Source organism: Somniosus microcephalus, chromosome 18 (genome assembly GCF_052327205.1).
Source record: "Somniosus microcephalus isolate GS21.2 chromosome 18, FLI_Smic_1.0, whole genome shotgun sequence".
Classification (NCBI taxonomy): Eukaryota; Metazoa; Chordata; class Chondrichthyes; order Squaliformes; family Somniosidae; genus Somniosus; species Somniosus microcephalus.
The window spans coordinates 75,708,615-75,727,547 of NC_141004.1; the positions used below are offsets into that span (position 1 = coordinate 75,708,615).

General features: G+C 50.0%; 1 protein-coding gene across 8 annotated transcripts in view; it reads right to left on the reverse strand.

Annotated features, from left to right (window-relative positions):
- LOC147105391 (DENN domain-containing protein 2D-like) overlaps positions 1–18,933 on the reverse strand; it is a 216,234-nt gene that overhangs the window by 157,055 nt on the left and 40,246 nt on the right. For 3 of the 8 annotated variants that reach the window (XM_086011693.1, XM_086011692.1, XM_086011694.1), the window contains exons 3-4: positions 11,750–11,901; positions 2,585–2,697 (exon numbers count right to left, since the gene is read on the reverse strand). In XM_086011693.1, coding sequence (XP_085867819.1) covers positions 2,585–2,697; positions 11,750–11,901 — 265 coding nt within the window. Of the gene's footprint in view, positions 1–2,584; positions 2,698–11,749; positions 13,152–16,099; positions 16,192–18,933 lie in introns of those variants that run through there. The other 5 variants (XM_086011698.1, XM_086011697.1, XM_086011699.1 and 2 more) reach the window with 3 other exon arrangements.

The following is an 18,933-nucleotide window of genomic DNA, read 5'->3' on the forward strand; positions in this document are numbered from 1 at the left end:
AGGCGTTGCTCAACCGGGAGCCAATGTAGGTCGGTGAGCACAGGGGGTGATGGGTGAACGGGACTTGGTGCGAGTTCGGACACGGGGCAGCGAGCACAGGGGGTGATGGGTGAACGGGACTTGGTGCGAGTTCGGACACGGGGCAGTGAGCACAGGGGGTGATGGGTGAACGGGACTTGGTGCGAGTTAGGACACGGGGCAGTGAGCACAGGGGGTGATGGGTGAACGGGACTTGGTGCGAGTTAGGACACAGGGCAGTGAGCACAGGGGGTGATGGGTGAACGGGACTTGGTGCGAGTTAGGACACGGGGCAGTGAGCACAGGGGGTGATGGGTGAACGGGACTTGGTGCGAGTTAGGACACAGGCAGCAGAGATTTAGATCAGCTCAAGTTTACGGAGGGTAGAATGTGGGAGGCCAACCAGGAGTGTGTTGGAATCATCAAGTCTGGAGGCAACCAAGGCATGGATGAGGGTTTCAGCAGCAGATGAGCTGAGGCAGGGGCGGAGACGGGCAATGTTACGAAGGTGGAAGCAGGTGATCTTAGTGATGGCACGGATATGTGGTCAGAAGCTCATTTCAGGGTCAGATATGACACCAAGGTTGTGAACTGTCTGGTTCAGCCTCAGACAGATGCCAGGGAGAGGGATGGAGTCAGTGGTTAGGGAACAGAGTTTGTGGTGAGTGTAGTGTATGTACCTTTAAGAGAGAACTACTTTTACAGCTCCTGTATACTGTAGTACCAGCAGTGACCACACCTGTATATAAGCCTTGAGCATGCCTCTGTACCCCAGTCTTGAGACTACCCTACTCCAGTAAATACCTGTTGATTGTTAAGTTACAGCATCCGTGTGGTTATTGAAAAACATCATACTCTCAGAATCACGGATCTAACAGTGAGGACCGAAGACAATGGCTTCGGTCTCCCCAAGATTTATTTGGAGGAAATTTCTGTTCATCCAATACTGGATGTCGGACAAGCAGTGTGACAATTTAGAGACAGTGGAGGGCTCGAGAGGGGTGGTGGTGAGGTAGAGCTGGGTGTCGTCAGCTTACATGATTTCGCCGAGAGGCAGTATGGAGATGAGAAATAGGAGGGGGCCAAGGATAGATTCTTGAGGGACTCCAAAGGTAACGGTGTGGGAGTGGGAAGAGAAGCCATTGCAGGTGATTCTCTGGCTATGACTGGATAGATAAGAGAGCCCTAATGCTCTCTACTATAGAGCTTTACTCTGTATCTAACCTGTGCTGTACCTGCCCTGGGAGTGTTTGATGGGACAGTGTAGAGGGAGCTTTACTCTGTATCTAACTCGTGCTGTTACTGCCCTGGGAGTGTTTGATGGGACAGTGTAGAGGGACAGTGTAGAGGGAGCTTTACTCTGTATCTAACCTGTGCTGTACCTGCCGTGGGAGTGTTTGATGGGACAGTGTACAGGGAGTTTTATTCTGTATCTAACTCGTGCTGTTACTGCCCTGAGAGTGATTGATGGGACAGTGTAGAGGGAGCTTTACTCTGTATCTAACCTGTGCTGTACCTGCCCTGGGAGTGTTTGATGGCAAAGAGTAGAGGGAGCTTTACTCTGTACCTAACCCGTGCTGTACCTGCCCTGGGAGTGTTTGATGGGACAGTGTAGAGGGAGCTTTACTCTGTATCTAACCTGTGCTGTACCTGCCCTGGGAGTGTTTGATGGGACAGTGTAGAGGGAGCTTTACTCTGTATCTAACCTGTGCTGTACCTGCCCTGGGAGTGTTTGATGGGACAGTGTAGAGGGAGCTTTACTCTGTATCTAAACTGCGCTGTACCTGCCCTGGGAGTGTTTGATGGGACAGTGTAGAGGGAGCTTTACTCTCTATCTAACCCGTGCTGTACCTGCCCTGGGAGTGTTTGATGGGACAGTGTAGATGGAGCTTTACTCTGTATCTAACCTGTGCTGTACCTGCCCTGAGAGTGTTTGATGGGACAGTGTAGAGGGAAGTTCAGTGCAATACTGATGGAGTGCTGCGCTGTCGGAGGTGCCGTCTTTCGGATGATGTAAAAGATTCCATGGCACTATTTCGAAGAAGAGCAGGGGAGTTATTCCCTGGTGCCCTGGGCCAATATTTATCCCTCAATTAACATCACTAAAATAGATTATCTGGTCATTATCACATTGCTTCTTTGTGGGAGCTTGCTGTGCGCAAACTGGCTGCATTGGCTGTAAAGCATTTCGGGATGCCCGGTGGTTGTGAAAGGCGCTATATAAATGCAAGTCTTTCTTTCTTTCTCCTATGGCGCATATCAAAGAAGAGCAGGGGAGTTCTCCCCGGTCAATATTTATCCCTCAACTAACCTCACTAAAATAGATGATGTTGTCAGTAGCTCTTGCTGTATTTGGGAGCTTGCTGTGCACAAATTCCCTACTGTGTTTCCTACATTACAACAGTGATTTCACTTCAAAAGTAATGAATTGGCTGTGAAGCTCTTTGGGATGTCGGGAGGCTGTGGAAGTTCTTACTTTGAAACTTAGACACTAGAAATATACCGTGAGTGAACGGCCTGTATCAAAGGGCAATTGTGATGAAGAGTAAATGAAATGGGCACGAACCTCTCGTACTCCGTGAGTGGGGCCCAGTTGTTGCCATCTGGGAAACAAAACAGCGGAATCGCCTTGAGTAAATTCTCCTCCTCCTCCTTCTGGAAGCGCATCAGATTCTCCCGCTGAAACAGAGAGTAAATCCTGCAGATCAGACATGTTTCCCGCCCGGTTTACTCCCCTGACACACTGCCCCCTGACACGCTAGCAACCCCCCCAACCCCCGGACACACTGTCGGTGTTAATGGGGTGGGAGCAGGCCTGAGTGTGGGGACACAGGGTGACATACTGCTGTGCCAGGGTTTGGATATCCCAGCCCAGCAGATCAGGACAGGCAGGCTAGGGCCTTAAAATGGCACTTGGAGAGCTCGGTCTTCTGAAACATTTCTGCTCTGATTATTCCACATTCTCTATCGTGACTATTTGTGTCGGGAGCACTAGTAACATCACAGAGCCTCAGTGCCGTCGTGTGTTCAAGAGATCGGCTCGTCTCCCAGCCCCCTTCTAGAGCACTGCGTTCAGCTCTGGCCACCGCTCCTCAGGAAGGATATACTGGCCTTGGCAAGGGTGCAGCACAGATTCACCAGATGATACCAGGGCTAAAAGGGTTAAATTATAAAAACAGGTTGCCCAGACTAGGCTTGTAGTCCTTTGTGTACAGAGGATCAAGGGGTGATGTAATCGAGGTGTTTAAGACGATTAAAGGATTTGATCGGGTCGAGAGAGAGAAACCATTTCCTCTGGTGGGGGGAGTCCAGAACAAGGGGGCAAAACCTTAAAATTACAGCCAGGTCAGTCAGAGGTGATGTCAGGAAGCACGTCTTCACTCAAAGGGTAGTGGAAATCTGGGACTCCTTCCCCCCAAAAGCTGTTGAGACTGGGGGTCAATTCATAATTTCAAAACTGAGATTGACATTTTTGTTCGGCAAGGTTGTGAAAGGATATGGAACCAAGGCCGGTGGATGGAGTTAAGATCCAGAGCAGCCATTGATCTCATTGAATGGCAGAACAGGCTCAAGCGACGGAATGGCCTCCTCCTATTCCTATGAAAGGGTCCAGGACAGTTGAATGAAAGTTATATATTTTTATTCGTTTATGGGATGTGGGCATCGCTGGCAAAGCCAGCATTTATTGCCCATCCCTAATTGCTCTTGAGAAGGTGGTGGTGAGCCGTCTTCTTGAACCACTGCAGTCCGTCTGGTGAGGGCACTTCCAAAGTGCTGTTAGGAAGGGAGTTCCAGGATTTTGTTCCAAGATTTTGACCCAGTGACGATGAAGGATCGGTGATATATTTCCAAGTCAGGATGGTGTGTGACTTGGAGGGGAACTTGGAGGTGGTGGTGTTCCCATGCGCCTGCTGCCCTTGTCCTTCTAGGTGGTAGAGATCGCAGGTTTGGGAGGTGCTGTCGAAGAAACCTTGGCGAGTTGATGCAGTGCATCTTGTAGATGGTACACACTGCAGCCACGCTGCGCCGGTGGTGGAGGGAGTGAATGTCGAAGGTGGATGGGGTGCCAATCAAGCGAGCTACTTTATCCTGAATGGTGTCGAGTTTCTTGAGTGTTGTTGGAGCTGCACTCATCCAGGCAAGTGGTGAGTATTCCATCACATTCCTGACTTATGCCTTGTAGATGGTGGAAAGGTTTTGGGGAGTCAGGAGGTGAGACACTCACCGCAGAATACCCAGCCTCTGACCTGCTCCTGTAACCACAGTATTTATGTGGCTGGTCCAGTTAAGTTTCTGGTCAATGGTGACCCCCAGGATGTTGATACCGTTGAATGTCAAGGGGCGGTGGTTCAACTCTCTCTTGTTGGAGATAGTCATTGCCTGGCACTTGTGTGGCACGAATGTTACTTGCCACTTATCAGCCCAAGCTTGACTGTCGTCCAGGTCTTGTTGCATGTGGACATGGATTGCTTCATTATCTGGGGAGTTGTGAATGGCGCTGAACACTGTACAATCATCAGCGAACACCCCCACTTCTGACCTTATGATGGAGGGAAGGTCATTGATGAAGCAGCTGCAGATGGTTGGGCCTAGGACACTGCCTTGAGGAACTCCTGCAGCAATGTCCTGGGGCTGTGATGATTGACCTGCAACCACCACAACCATCTTCCTATATCTCATCATTGGGGGAGGGTGAAGAAAAATAGAAAAGATGGTGGCTCTTCAGGCTGTGTGTTTGCGGGGGGTCGGAGTCGGGGGTGTGGAGGGTGGTGGATTGTTTGGGATACAGAGATGGGAAGGGGCCACTGTTAACACTGGTGAGGTTAATGACAGCTTTATATTGGCCTTTGTTTCTAGTCTGTTACACCCTGGGGTTCCTGGTCCGCTCACAGAGTCGCTTCGTATATTAAAATCACAGCTGCCACCTTCCCTTCTGCCCACAGCCTATAAAATTGGCAGCAGGTGCCAACGGTGACACGGATGCACCTGGACGTGAAATAAGACAGGATGCAGCAGAGTCTCCCCTTCGAAATAACCAACGGTGCCCACCAATACAAACACCACCGACAGTAAAATACAGAGTGAAATACAGACCACACACAGTAACACACAGCGTGAAATACAGACCATCCACAGTAAACCAAAGAGTGAAATACAGACCACCCACAGTAAAACACAGGGGGAGAGAAATTTGGTTGTTAGCGCCACCGATTAACGCCTAAAGAGGCCGAGAAGTGGGGCGCTAGCCAATTTCCGGGCGGGCGCAAGGCGCTTAGCGCCTCGCCCCATATTGAGCATGCATTTAGCGCCGGCGCTAAATCTTAGCGCCCGCTCATGGGTGCAGGCTGATTATGATGTCATTTGAGTGTGCAACGCCTTTTAGGTGCCCCGGACCGGAAATTCAGTGGCGCCCCCCTTCGTAGCGCCTGGCGCTAATAGTGACAGCTTACCTGCACCTTACCAAGTCGCTCTCGGGCTGGAGGAGGGTTATTTAAAGGGGACTGGTGTGGTTTAAAAGCGGCAGCCATTTTTGGAGCACAACTTCCTCGAGAGCTACAAAGAGTTGCTGAGCTGCGCACTAAGAGCCATTTGACCACTGAGCCAGCGCAGGCAGACGATCTTCAGCCTTCTGACCATCACCTTGCTGTTGGTGAGCCTTGACAACAGGGAACTTTCCTGTGGGCACTTATTATGGGGGCTGCATTGGAGGGGAACGTCCTGCTGCTGAATCATCTGGAAAGGGCACTGAGACGCTGGGAGAGGGGGGCGGGCATGGCCAGATGGAGGAGGGCCAACAGACGTCGCCACAGCAGACCTTACGCTGGCAGGGTTTTCCGACAGCAGTTTTCCGACATGAACATGCCGGAGGAGCAGTGTGTCAGAAGGCTGCGATTTAGAAAGGAGGTGGTGACTGAGCTGTGCCAGCTGCTTCAGCCAGATCTGCAGCCTCAGATAAGGTGCAGGACATCTCTGTCGGTGGCTGAGAAGATGCCTGCGGGCCTGAACTTCTACGCGAGCGGCTCTTCTCGGGCTGCGCGTCAGAGGCTGATCAGAAGTAGCTTCTAGGCCCCTCTCATGGAATGCTTGCTGCCATTCCAAGAACAGGAATGGAACTGGTCTGATACCCCCAAGCCAGTGAAGGCAAGATGCATGTAAATAGCAGGCATGGCCATTGTAAATGAAGAAAGTGTTTCATTACACAAAATGTGGTTCCTTCAAACATGAGAAAGCTATGGCAACAGAAAGCAAAACTAATACACTGACACATAACTGGCTCTCACACCCGGGAGACTGTCCAAAACATAAATCACATTCCGGCCATCTTCCTTGGCCTTGATTCCACTGCGCCAACCAAAGCATCCAATGCCCCATCAGTGAGGTGTTCCGCCCTCTGCCTCACCCTTTCCATGTCTTGCTAGGCTGGTGCGCCACAGGTAGGCTCCCACTGCTTTGAAGGCCTACAAGGCAGTGAGTGTGTCTGGTGATGCCAATTGACCTGCCCCTTTAAGAGCTGGCCGGCGCCACTGTGTCTCAGGGAAAGTGATTATTGACAGTACCTGCGCTGCGCCCCGCCGCCGCGAAATTGGGTTGCGCCGCCGGGTTAGCGCCTTAGGAGTAGCGTGCAGCGCCTGATTTAGTGCCGCAATCACCTTTAGGGGCGCTGCAACCCAATGTCGCGCTAGGTGGCGCTAAATTGCGCCTGGCGCTAAACTTTGCGCATCGCCAGGACTAGCGCCCCAAATGGGGCGATACCCAATTTCTCCCCCAGATTGAAAAACAGACCACCCACAGTAAAACACAGAGTGAAATACAGACCATCCACAGTAAAACACAGAGTGAAATACAGACCATCCACAGTAAAACAGAGAGTGAAATACAGACCATCCACAGTAAAACAGAGAGTGAAATACAGACCACCCACAGTAAAACAGAGAGAGTGAAATACAGACCATCCACAGTAAAACAGAGAGTGAAATACAGACCACCCACAGTAAAACAGAGAGTGAAATACAGACCATCCACAGTAAAACAGAGAGTGAAATACAGACCACCCACAGTAAAACAGAGAGTGAAATACAGACCACCCACAGTAAAACAGAGAGTGAAATACAGACCACCCACAGTAAAACACAGAGTGAAATACAGACCATCCACAGTAAAACAGAGAGTGAAATACAGACCATCCACAGTAAAACAGAGAGTGAAATACAGACCACCCACAGTAAAACAGAGAGAGTGAAATACAGACCATCCACAGTAAAACAGAGAGTGAAATACAGACCACCCACAGTAAAACAGAGAGTGAAATACAGACCATCCACAGTAAAACAGAGAGTGAAATACAGACCACCCACAGTAAAACAGAGAGTGAAATACAGACCACCCACAGTAAAACAGAGAGTGAAATACAGACCACCCACAGTAAAACACAGAGTGAAATACAGACCATCCACAGTAAAACACAGAGTGAAATACAGACCATCCACAGTAAAACAGAGAGAGTGAAATACAGACCATCCACAGTAAAACAGAGAGTGAAATACAGACCATCCACAGTAAAACACAGAGTGAAATACAGACCATCCACAGTAAAACACAGAGTGAAATACAGACCATCCACAGTAAAACACAGAGTGAAATACAGACCATCCACAGTAAAACAGAGAGTGAAATACAGACCATCCACAGTAAAACAGAGAGAGTGAAATACAGACCATCCACAGTAAAACAGAGAGTGAAATACAGACCATCCACAGTAAAACAGAGAGTGAAATACAGACCATCCACAGTAAAACACAGAGTGAAATACAGACCATCCACAGTAAAACAGAGAGTGAAATACAGACCATCCACAGTAAAACAGAGAGAGTGAAATACAGACCATCCACAGTAAAACAGAGAGAGTGAAATACAGACCATCCACAGTAAAACAGAGAGTGAAATACAGACCATCCACAGTAAAACACAGAGTGAAATACAGACCACCCACAGTAAAACACAGTGAAATACAGACCACCCACAGTAAAACAGAGAGTGAAATACAGACCATCCACAGTAAAACAGAGAGTGAAATACAGACCACCCACAGTAAAACAGAGAGAGTGAAATACAGACCATCCACAGTAAAACAGAGAGTGAAATACAGACCATCCACAGTAAAACAGAGAGTGAAATACAGACCATCCACAGTAAAACACAGAGTGAAATACAGACCAGCCACAGTAAAACACAGAGTGAAATACAGACCAGCCACAGTAAAACACAGAGTGAAATACAGACCATCCACAGTAAAACAGAGAGTGAAATACAGACCATCCACAGTAAAACAGAGAGTGAAATACAGACCATCCACAGTAAAACAGAGTGAAATACAGACCATCCACAGTAAAACAGAGAGTGAAATACAGACCATCCACAGTAAAACACAGTGAAATACAGACCACCCACAGTAAAACACAGTGAAATACAGACCACCCACAGTAAAACAGAGAGTGAAATACAGACCATCCACAGTAAAACAGAGAGTGAAATACAGACCATCCACAGTAAAACAGAGAGTGAAATACAGACCACCCACAGTAAAACACAGTGAAATACAGACCATCCACAGTAAAACAGAGAGAGTGAAATACAGACCATCCACAGTAAAACAGAGTGAAATACAGACCATCCACAGTAAAACACAGTGAAATACAGACCATCCACAGTAAAACAGAGAGAGTGAAATACAGACCACCCACAGTAAAACAGAGAGTGAAATACAGACCACCCACAGTAAAACACAGAGTGAAATACAGACCATCCACAGTAAAACAGAGAGAGTGAAATACAGACCATCCACAGTAAAACAGAGAGTGAAATACAGACCACCCACAGTAAAACAGAGAGTGAAATACAGACCATCCACAGTAAAACACAGAATGAAATACAGACCACCCACAGTAAAACAGAGAGTGAAATACAGACCATCCACAGTAAAACAGAGAGTGAAATACAGACCATCCACAGTAAAACAGAGAGAGTGAAATACAGACCATCCACAGTAAAACAGAGTGAAATACAGACCATCCACAGTAAAACAGAGTGAAATACAGACCATCCACAGTAAAACACAGAGTGAAATACAGACCACCCACAGTAAAACAGAGTGAAATACAGACCACCCACAGTAAAACAGAGTGAAATACAGACCACCCACAGTAAAACACAGAGTGAAATACAGACCATCCACAGTAAAACAGAGAGTGAAATACAGACCATCCACAGTAAAACAGAGAGTGAAATACAGACCATCCACAGTAAAACAGAGAGTGAAATACAGACCACCCACAGTAAAACAGAGAGTGAAATACAGACCACCCACAGTAAAACACAGAGTGAAATACAGACCATCCACAGTAAAACAGAGAGAGTGAAATACAGACCATCCACAGTAAAACAGAGAGTGAAATACAGACCACCCACAGTAAAACAGAGAGTGAAATACAGACCATCCACAGTAAAACACAGAATGAAATACAGACCACCCACAGTAAAACAGAGAGTGAAATACAGACCATCCACAGTAAAACAGAGAGTGAAATACAGACCATCCACAGTAAAACAGAGAGTGAAATACAGACCATCCACAGTAAAACACAGAATGAAATACAGACCATCCACAGTAAAACACAGAATGAAATACAGACCACCCACAGTAAAACACAGAGTGAAATACAGACCATCCACAGTAAAACAGAGTGAAATACAGACCATCCACAGTAAAACACAGAGTGAAATACAGACCATCCACAGTAAAACAGAGAGAGTGAAATACAGACCATCCACAGTAAAACACAGTGAAATACAGACCATCCACAGTAAAACACAGAGTGAAATACAGACCATCCACAGTAAAACAGAGAGAGTGAAATACAGACCATCCACAGTAAAACAGAGAGTGAAATACAGACCATCCACAGTAAAACAGAGAGAGTGAAATACAGACCATCCACAGTAAAACAGAGAGTGAAATACAGACCATCCACAGTAAAACAGAGAGAGTGAAATACAGACCATCCACAGTAAAACAGAGAGTGAAATACAGACCATCCACAGTAAAACAGAGTGAAATACAGACCATCCACAGTAAAACACAGAGTGAAATACAGACCATCCACAGTAAAACAGAGAGAGTGAAATACAGACCATCCACAGTAAAACAGAGAGTGAAATACAGACCATCCACAGTAAAACAGAGAGAGTGAAATACAGACCACCCACAGTAAAACAGAGAGTGAAATACAGACCACCCACAGTAAAACAGAGAGTGAAATACAGACCATCCACAGTAAAACAGAGTGAAATACAGACCATCCACAGTAAAACAGAGAGAGTGAAATACAGACCATCCACAGTAAAACAGAGAGTGAAATACAGACCACCCACAGTAAAACAGAGAGAGTGAAATACAGACCATCCACAGTAAAACAGAGAGAGTGAAATACAGGCCATCCACAGTAAAACAGAGAGTGAAATACAGACCATCCACAGTAAAACAGAGAGAGTGAAATACAGACCATCCACAGTAAAACACAGTGAAATACAGACCATCCACAGTAAAACACAGTGAAATACAGACCATCCACAGTAAAACAGAGAGAGTGAAATACAGACCATCCACAGTAAAACACAGAGTGAAATACAGACCACCCACAGTAAAACAGAGAGAGTGAAATACAGACCATCCACAGTAAAACACAGAATGAAATACAGACCACCCACAGTAAAACAGAGAGAGTGAAATACAGACCATCCACAGTAAAACACAGAATGAAATACAGACCACCCACAGTAAAACACGGAGTGAAATACAGACCATCCACAGTAAAACACGGAGTGAAATACAGACCATCCACAGGAAAACAGAGAGAGTGAAATACAGACCATCCGCAGGAAAACAGAGTGAAATACAGACCACCCACAGTAAAACAGAGTGAAATACAGACCATCCACAGTAAAACAGAGAGAGTGAAATACAGACCATCCACAGTAAAACAGAGTGAAATACAGACCATCCACAGTAAAACAGAGAGTGAAATACAGACCATCCACAGTAAAACAGAGTGAAATACAGACCACCCACAGTAAAACAGAGTGAAATACAGACCATCCACAGTAAAACAGAGAGTGAAATACAGACCATCCACAGTAAAACAGAGAGAGTGAAATACAGACCATCCACAGTAAAACAGAGAGTGAAATACAGACCATCCACAGTAAAACAGAGAGAGTGAAATACAGACCACCCACAGTAAAACACAGAATGAAATACAGACCACCCACAGTAAAACAGAGAGAGTGAAATACAGACCATCCACAGTAAAACACAGAATGAAATACAGACCACCCACAGTAAAACACGGAGTGAAATACAGACCACCCACAGGAAAACAGAGAGAGTGAAATACAGACCACCCACAGTAAAACAGAGTGAAATACAGACCATCCACAGTAAAACAGAGAGAGTGAAATACAGACCATCCACACTAAAACAGGGCCTCTCAAATGAGTTGTGACACTTCTTCTGGGATCAAAACAATTAAGAAGGTATTCACAACCAGGAGGAAGTTAGCTGGAGATCTTCAAGTATGTGCATTACTCAATGACACTTCTGACTTCCTCCCACAAAGATGATGCAGGCTGCCATACAAGTTCCCGCACAGTGAAAGATTGAGAGGCTGTCACTTACCTTTGGAAACTGGTAGGTTATCTGTGGCTCGTAGGTTTCTCCAGACTTCTTCAGCGAAACAACCACCAGATATTCGAAGAAGAACTGCGCAGAATATCGGGTCATGTCTCGTTCTGGCTTTGTCTCTTCGTGTGAAATGCTCCTCTCAATGCCTGTTTTAGAAACGCAGAATATGCAGCTGCTGACTTTCAGTCTTAAACTCCTTTTTGCTGTTGGCATCCTGCTCCATCTCCCAGTCTCACTGTGATCTCCTGTCCTGCTCCATCTCCCAGTCTCACAGTGATCTCCTGTCCTGCTCCGTCTCTCAGTCTCAGTGATCTCCTGTCCTGCTGCATCTCCGAGTCTCTCTGTGATCTCCAGTCCTGCTCCATCTCCGAGTCTCTCAGTGATCTCCTGTCCTGCTCTGTCTCTCAGCCTCAGTGATCTGTCCTGCTCCATCTCCGAGTCTCTCTGTGATCTCCTGTCCTGCTCTGTCTCAGTGATCTCCTGTCCTGCTCTGTCTCTGTGATCTCCAGTCCTGCTCTGTCTCTGTGATCTCCTGTCCTGCTCTGTCTCTCTGTCTCAGTGATCTCCAGTCCTGCTCTCTCTCTGTGATCTCCAGTCCTGCTCTGTCTCTGTGATCTCCAGTCCTGCCCGTTCCACTTTCTAAGTAAACAATATTTGGGGTTTTCCCACAGCAAACAATGAAGTAATCTTCCTCCCTCCTAGTCCTTATGACAAGTACTACATTACTGGTAAATACTGTCATTCATTAACCTTTAGGTTAAGGGATATAGGACAGGACAGCACAAGAGGTGAAAAGATTAAAAAAGCAGAGAGAGGTGACTTCAGTAGCTCAGGCCCTTATACTCCAGCTGCTGTTCAATGGATCAAATAGGAATGTTTTTAAAATTCCATTACTGAATTTTCTTTATCCAGTTACAAATGGACCCAGTGATGAATTGAGTAAGACGCTGTCTTTTCACCTCTAGGATCTGTGTTTAAATACAGCATTCAATGTTAAATTGGCAATCTCTATCAGAGAAACCCACGGGACACTGATGTGGGAGGTGAAAAAAAGAAACATTACTGAGGTTGAATCCTGATGTTAGTCGGTATGGACTCATAAAACTGGGAGCTGGTTGGCTCCCTAACTGCACGCTTCCCTCACTCCATGAGAAAGAGCCAAGAATCTGTAATCTCTGGAATCGCCTCCAGCCCTACAACCCTTCGAGATTTCTGCGCTCCTCCAATTCTGGCCTCTTGTGCATTCCTGGTTTTAATTGCTCATCATTGGCGGCCGTGCCTTCAGCTGCCGAGGCTCTGGAATTCCCCCACTAAACCTCTCTCTCCTCCTTTAAGATGATCCTTAATATCTACCTCTTTGACCGAGCTTTTAGTCACCTGTCCTAATATCTCCCTATGTGGCTCAAGTGTTCAATTTTGTTCGATAATCGTTCCTATGAAGCGTCTTGGGACATTTACTATGTTAAAGGTGCTATATAAATACAAGCTGTTGTTGGTTGAATCAAAGGAAAGAGTGCCGTAAATTGCTGATACTTTCCTTTGTACTTTGTCCCCTTGCAGTGTCTCGGGTAGTTCAGGGAATTATGGCAGAGCTTTCTCCAATTTACATCCGCAATAGTGCTGGGAGTTCCCTAAATGCCTGTGTGGAACAATGCTCACACCTTGTGAGTCACACAGCCCAGGAAACGAAACAGAAAGACTTGCATTTATTTAGCACCTTTCACAACCTCAGGATGTCCCAACGCACTTTACAGCCAATGAAGTACTTTTGAAGTGTGGTCACTGTTGTAATGTGGGAAACGTGGCAGCTAATCTGCGCACAACAAACACCCACAAACAGCAATCAGATGATGACCAGATAATCTGTTTTAGTGATATTGGTTGAGGGATAAATATTGACCAGGACATCGGGGATAAACTCCCCTGCTCTTCTTCGAAATAGTGCCGCGGGATCTTTTACGTCCTCCTGAGCGAGCAGACGGGGCCTCGGTTTAACATCTCATCCCAAAGACGACACCTCCGACAGTGCAGCGCTCCCTCAATACTACACTAGAGTGTCAGCTGGATTATGTGCTCAAATCTCTGGAGTGGGACTTATTACTCACATTCTGACCTCTGGGTCAGAAGGTCGTGGGTTCGAGTTAAGAGTGACACTGTGGAAAACCCCTGGTCAGCGGTGGGTCAGCTGACATGGGCTGGAGTGGCAGTGACAATGTTGTAATTGAATCAGGGAGTGGGGGGTGGCAGGGCTAAACCTAGTCCAGGCTCCTTCCTCCTGCCGACTATCCAGTCACACCTGCCGGGGAGTGCACGTGTGGATATCGGCTGAGGACGGCACTGAGCTCAGTTGTCTGGTGTCCTCCCCTCGCGGTCAAACACTCTCACGTATGAAGAATGGCCACTCGGGTGAGGTAGAGCAGGGCAGCCGCCATCCGTGAGACTCGACTCCGACAAGCACGGCCTCGTCCAAAGGGGAGGAAGGGAACGCCGGGAGGGAGTCACTCGGTGAAGTGAAGGAGCGCGCACCCAGCGGTGTGCGACCGCGCACGACTGCAGCTTCACCAGCACTAACACAAAGCCCGCCCACTCCGCATAGGCCTTCAGACTCACTAAAGAAGTGCAGGAAACGCGGTAGCCAATTTGTGCACAGCAAGATCCCACAAACAGCAATGTGATCATGGCCAGATAATCCGTTTTAGTGATTGCTGCCGGACCTGCTGAGTATTTCCAGCATTTTCTGTTTCGAAATCAGTTTTAGTGATGTTGGGTGAGGGGTAACTATTGGCCAGGACACTGGGGAGAGCGCCCCTGCTCTTCATCGAATAGTGCGGTTTTACATCCGCCCGAAAAGGCAGACGGGGCCTTGGTTTAAAGACAAATGCATTTGTGGCGTGCCTGGAGACCCTCTAATCTGGATCAATGTGTCAGAGCAGAGCCGGTAACGAGTGGGTTAGCCAGCCCTTACGCAGCGCTCGCACCCTCTTTCCCACTCGAAGGAGATGCTCTCCCGGGAGCACTGTTCCCTTCACTCAGGGTCTTTGGGTAGGGAACGCAGGTCCGCACACGGCATCAAAACTCACGTCAAACTTATATTTCACACAGAACAAGCTGTCCTGCTCCCGGGATTGCCCGATTAAAAAAAAAACAGTTTGAATAAAAAACTTGAGATACCGAATCATTGAATGTTAGAGCACAGGAGGAGGCCATTCAGCCCATCGCGCCTGTGCCGGCTCTTACCCCCCTGCTCTTTCCCCATAGCCCTGCCATTCTTTTCTTTTCTCATGTATATACGATTTCCGTTTGAAAGTTGCTGTTGAATCTGTAGGTGTCAGCCGGGGCTCACTCAGTTGGTCACCCTCTTACCTCTGGGTCAGAATACTGTGGGTTCCACGTCAGAGATTTGAGCTCATAATCCAGACTGACGTGTGTGAAATATAAGTTTGACGTGAGTTTTGATGCCATGTGTGGATCTGCGTTCCCTGCCCAAACACCCCGAGTGAAGGGAACAGTGCTCCCGGGAGAGCATCTCCTTCGAGTGGGAAAGCGGGTGCGAGCGCTGCGTAAGGGCTGGCTAACCCACTCGTTACCGGCTCTGCTCTGACACATTGATTTAGATTACAGGGTCTCCAGGCACGCCACAAATGCATTCGTCTTTCAGACGTCACATACTGAGGGAGTGCTGCACTGTCGGAGGTGCCGTCTTTCGGATGAGACGTTAAACCGAGGCCCCATCTGCTCTCTCAGGTGAACGTAAAAGATCCCGCGGCACTATTTCGAAGAAGAGCAGGGGCGTTCTCCCCGGTGTCCTGGCCAATATTTATCCCTCAATCAACATCACTAAAACAGATGACAGTAAACTCTTTCCTATCCGGAACCTGTGGGACCAGGATGGTGCCGGTTGATGAAGAATTCCGGATAACAGAGAGGTCTACCTACCAAGGCAATTTTTAACACAAACAAAAATAAAAACCACTGACTAACTCGGCCACCGCGGGAGATTCGGACTTGGCGAAACGAGGGCTGGATGGATTCGGCAAGATTACCGGTTATCTATATTGCCGGTTATTAAAGTATTCCGGATGATTAAGTGCCGTTTAAACAAGAGTTTACTGTATCTGGTCATTATCACATTGCTGTTTTGTGGGAGCTTGCTGTGCACAAATTGGCTGCTGTGTTTCCTACATTACGACAGTGGCTGCACTTCAAAAGTACTTCATTGGCTGTAAAGCACTTTGGGACGTCCTGAATTCACGAGAGGCGCTATAGAAATGTAAGTTTTTTCTTTTCTTTGTCGAATCTGCTTCCACCGTCCTTTCAGGCACTGCATTCCAAATCATAACTCACTGCGTAAAACAATTCTCCTCATCGCCCCTCTGCTGCTTTTGCCAATTATCTTAAATCTCTGTCCTCTGGTTACCCGTCCTCCTGTCAGTGGAAACAGTTTCTCCTGAGATACTGTATTAAAACCCTGTAGGTCAGGAGCAGTCAAGAGTTGCTGTTAGTTTACTATATATAGATATGCACACTCTGTAATGACAGTCTGTGTACAGCCAAGAAACAAGAGGTCAGAAAGATCACGTCGGCAGGGTGACGTCATGCTCCTGGAAAATCTCAGGTTGCTATAGCAACGCTTTCTGTATTCTGGCATATTTCATCCCACAGTCATAAATCAGGATCTTCCCAGCACTGTTGTTGCAAGCTGTGGAATCTATGGGACTTTCTAATGTCGCAACTGGTTGGCAACCTGCTCACCGTATTAACTCAAACCAGTCCAGGGGGTGAGGGTCCCAGCTCAACTCGGGCACTGACTCCAGTCCAGAGGGGCCGAGGGTCCCGGCTCACCTCGGGCATTGACTCCAGTCCAGGGGGTGAGGGTCCCAGCTCACCTCGGGCACTGACTCCAGTCCAGGGGGTGAGGGTCCCAGCTCACCTCGGGCACTGACTCCAGTCCAGAGGGGCCGAGGGTCCCGGCTCACCTCGGGCATTGACTCCAGTCCAGGTGGTGAGGGTCCCAGCTCACCTCGGGCACTGACTCCAGTCCAGGGTGAGAGGGTCCTGGCTCACCTCGAGCATTCACTCCAGTCCAGGGAGTGAGGGTCCTGGCTCACCTCGGGCATTCACTCCAGTCGAGGGGCCGAGGGTCCCGGCTCACCTCAGGCATTCACTCCAGTCCAGGGGGGCCGAGGGTCCCGGCTCACCTCGGGCACTGACTCCAGTCCAGGGGCCGAGGGTCCCGGCTCACCTCGGGCACTGACTCCAGTCCAGGGTGAGGGTCCCGGCTCACCTCGGGCACTGACTCCACTCCAGGGGGTGAGGGTCCCGGCTCACCTCGGGCACTGACTCCAGTCCAGGGGGTGAGGGTCCCGGCTCACCTCGGGCACTGACTCCAGTCCAGGGGCCGAGGTTCCCGGCTCACCTCGGGCACTGACTCCAGCCCAGGGGGTGAGGGTCCCGGCTCACCTCAGGCACCGACTCCAGTCCAGGGGGTGAGGGTCCCGGCTCACCTCGGGCCCTGACTCCAGTCCAGAGGGGCCGAGGGTCCCGGCTCACCTCGGGCACTGACTCCAGTCCAGGGGGTGAGGGTCCCGGCTCACCTCGGGCACTGACTCCAGTCCAGGGGGTGAGGGTCCCGGCTCACCTCGGGCACTGACTCCAGTCCAGGGGGTGAGGGTCCCGGCTCACCTTGGGCACTGACTCCAGTCCAGAGGGTGAGGGTCCCTGCTCACCTCGGGCATTCACTCCAGTCCAGAGGGGCCGAGGGTCCCGGCTCACCTCGGGCACTGACTCCAGTCCAGGGGCCGAGGGTCCTGGCTCACCTTGGGCACTGACTCCAGTCCAGGGAGTGAGGGTCCCGGCTCACCTCGGGCACTGACTCCAGTCCAGGGAGTGAGGGTCCCGGCTCACCTCGGGCACTGACTCCAGTCCAGGGAGTGAGGGTCCCGGCTCACCTCGGGCACTGACTCCAGTCCAGGGAGTGAGGGTCCCGGCTCACCTCGGGCACTGACTCCAGTCCAGAGGGGCCGAGGGTCCCGGCTCACCTCGGGCACTGACTCCAGTCCAGGGGGTGAGGGTCCCGGCTCACCTCGGGCACTGACTCCAGTCCAGGGGGTGAGGGTCCCGGCTCACCTCGGGCACTGACTCCAGTCCAGGGGGTGAGGGTCCCGGCTCACCTCGGGCACTGACTCCAGTCCAGGGAGTGAGGGTCCCGGCTCACCTCGGGCACTGACTCCAGTCCAGGGGCCGAGGGTCCCGGCTCACCTCGGGCACTGACTCCAGTCCAGGGGGTGAGGGTCCCGGCTCACCTCAGGCACTGACTCCAGTCCAGAGGGTGAGGGTCTCTGCTCACCTCGGGCACTGACTCCAGTCCAGGGGGTGAGGGTCCCGGCTCACCTCGGGAACTGACTCCAGTCCAGGGGGTGAGGGTCCCGGCTCACCTCGGGAACTGACTCCAGTCCAGGGGGTGAGGGTCTCTGCTCACCTCGGGCACTGACACCAGTCCAGGGGGTGAGGGTCCCTGCTCACCTCGGGAACCGACTCCAGTCCAGGGAGTGAGGGGTCCATTTTTTTTCCCATGTTTCATTTCGCTCATTATTAATATTAAGATGTCCGCTGTGGCTCAGTGGGTAACATGCTTGCCTCGGAGTCAGAAGGTCATGGTTTCAAATCCCACTCCAGGGACTTGAGCACAAAATCCAGGCTGACACACTAGTGCAGTGCTGAGGGAGTGCTGCACTGTTGGAGGTGCCTTCTTTCGGATGAGATGTTAAACCAAGGCCCCGGGTCAGCATTTGAGGGGTGGGATGAAGAGAGATGGGTTGTCATTTGGGTTGAGGACTGTATGTCGGAACACCGGACGGGGCCGGGCTGGGTGGAGCTGGCCAGGCTGGGCCGGGCGGGGCGGGGCCGGGACAAGCCGGGTGGGGCCAGGCCGGGACAAGCCGGGAGGGGCAGGACTGGGTGGAGCTGGCAGTGCGGGGCCGGGCGGGGCAGGGCTGGGTGGAGCTGGCCAGGCTGGGCCGGGGCGGGGTGGGGCGGGGCGGGGCCGGGCCAAGCCGGGAGGGGCCGGGCCAAGCCAGGAGGGGCAGGGCAGGACTGGGTGGAGCTGGCAGTGCGGGGCCGGGCGGGGCGGAGCTGGCAGGGCCGGGCAGGGCGGGACCGGGCTGGGCCGGGTTGCTCCC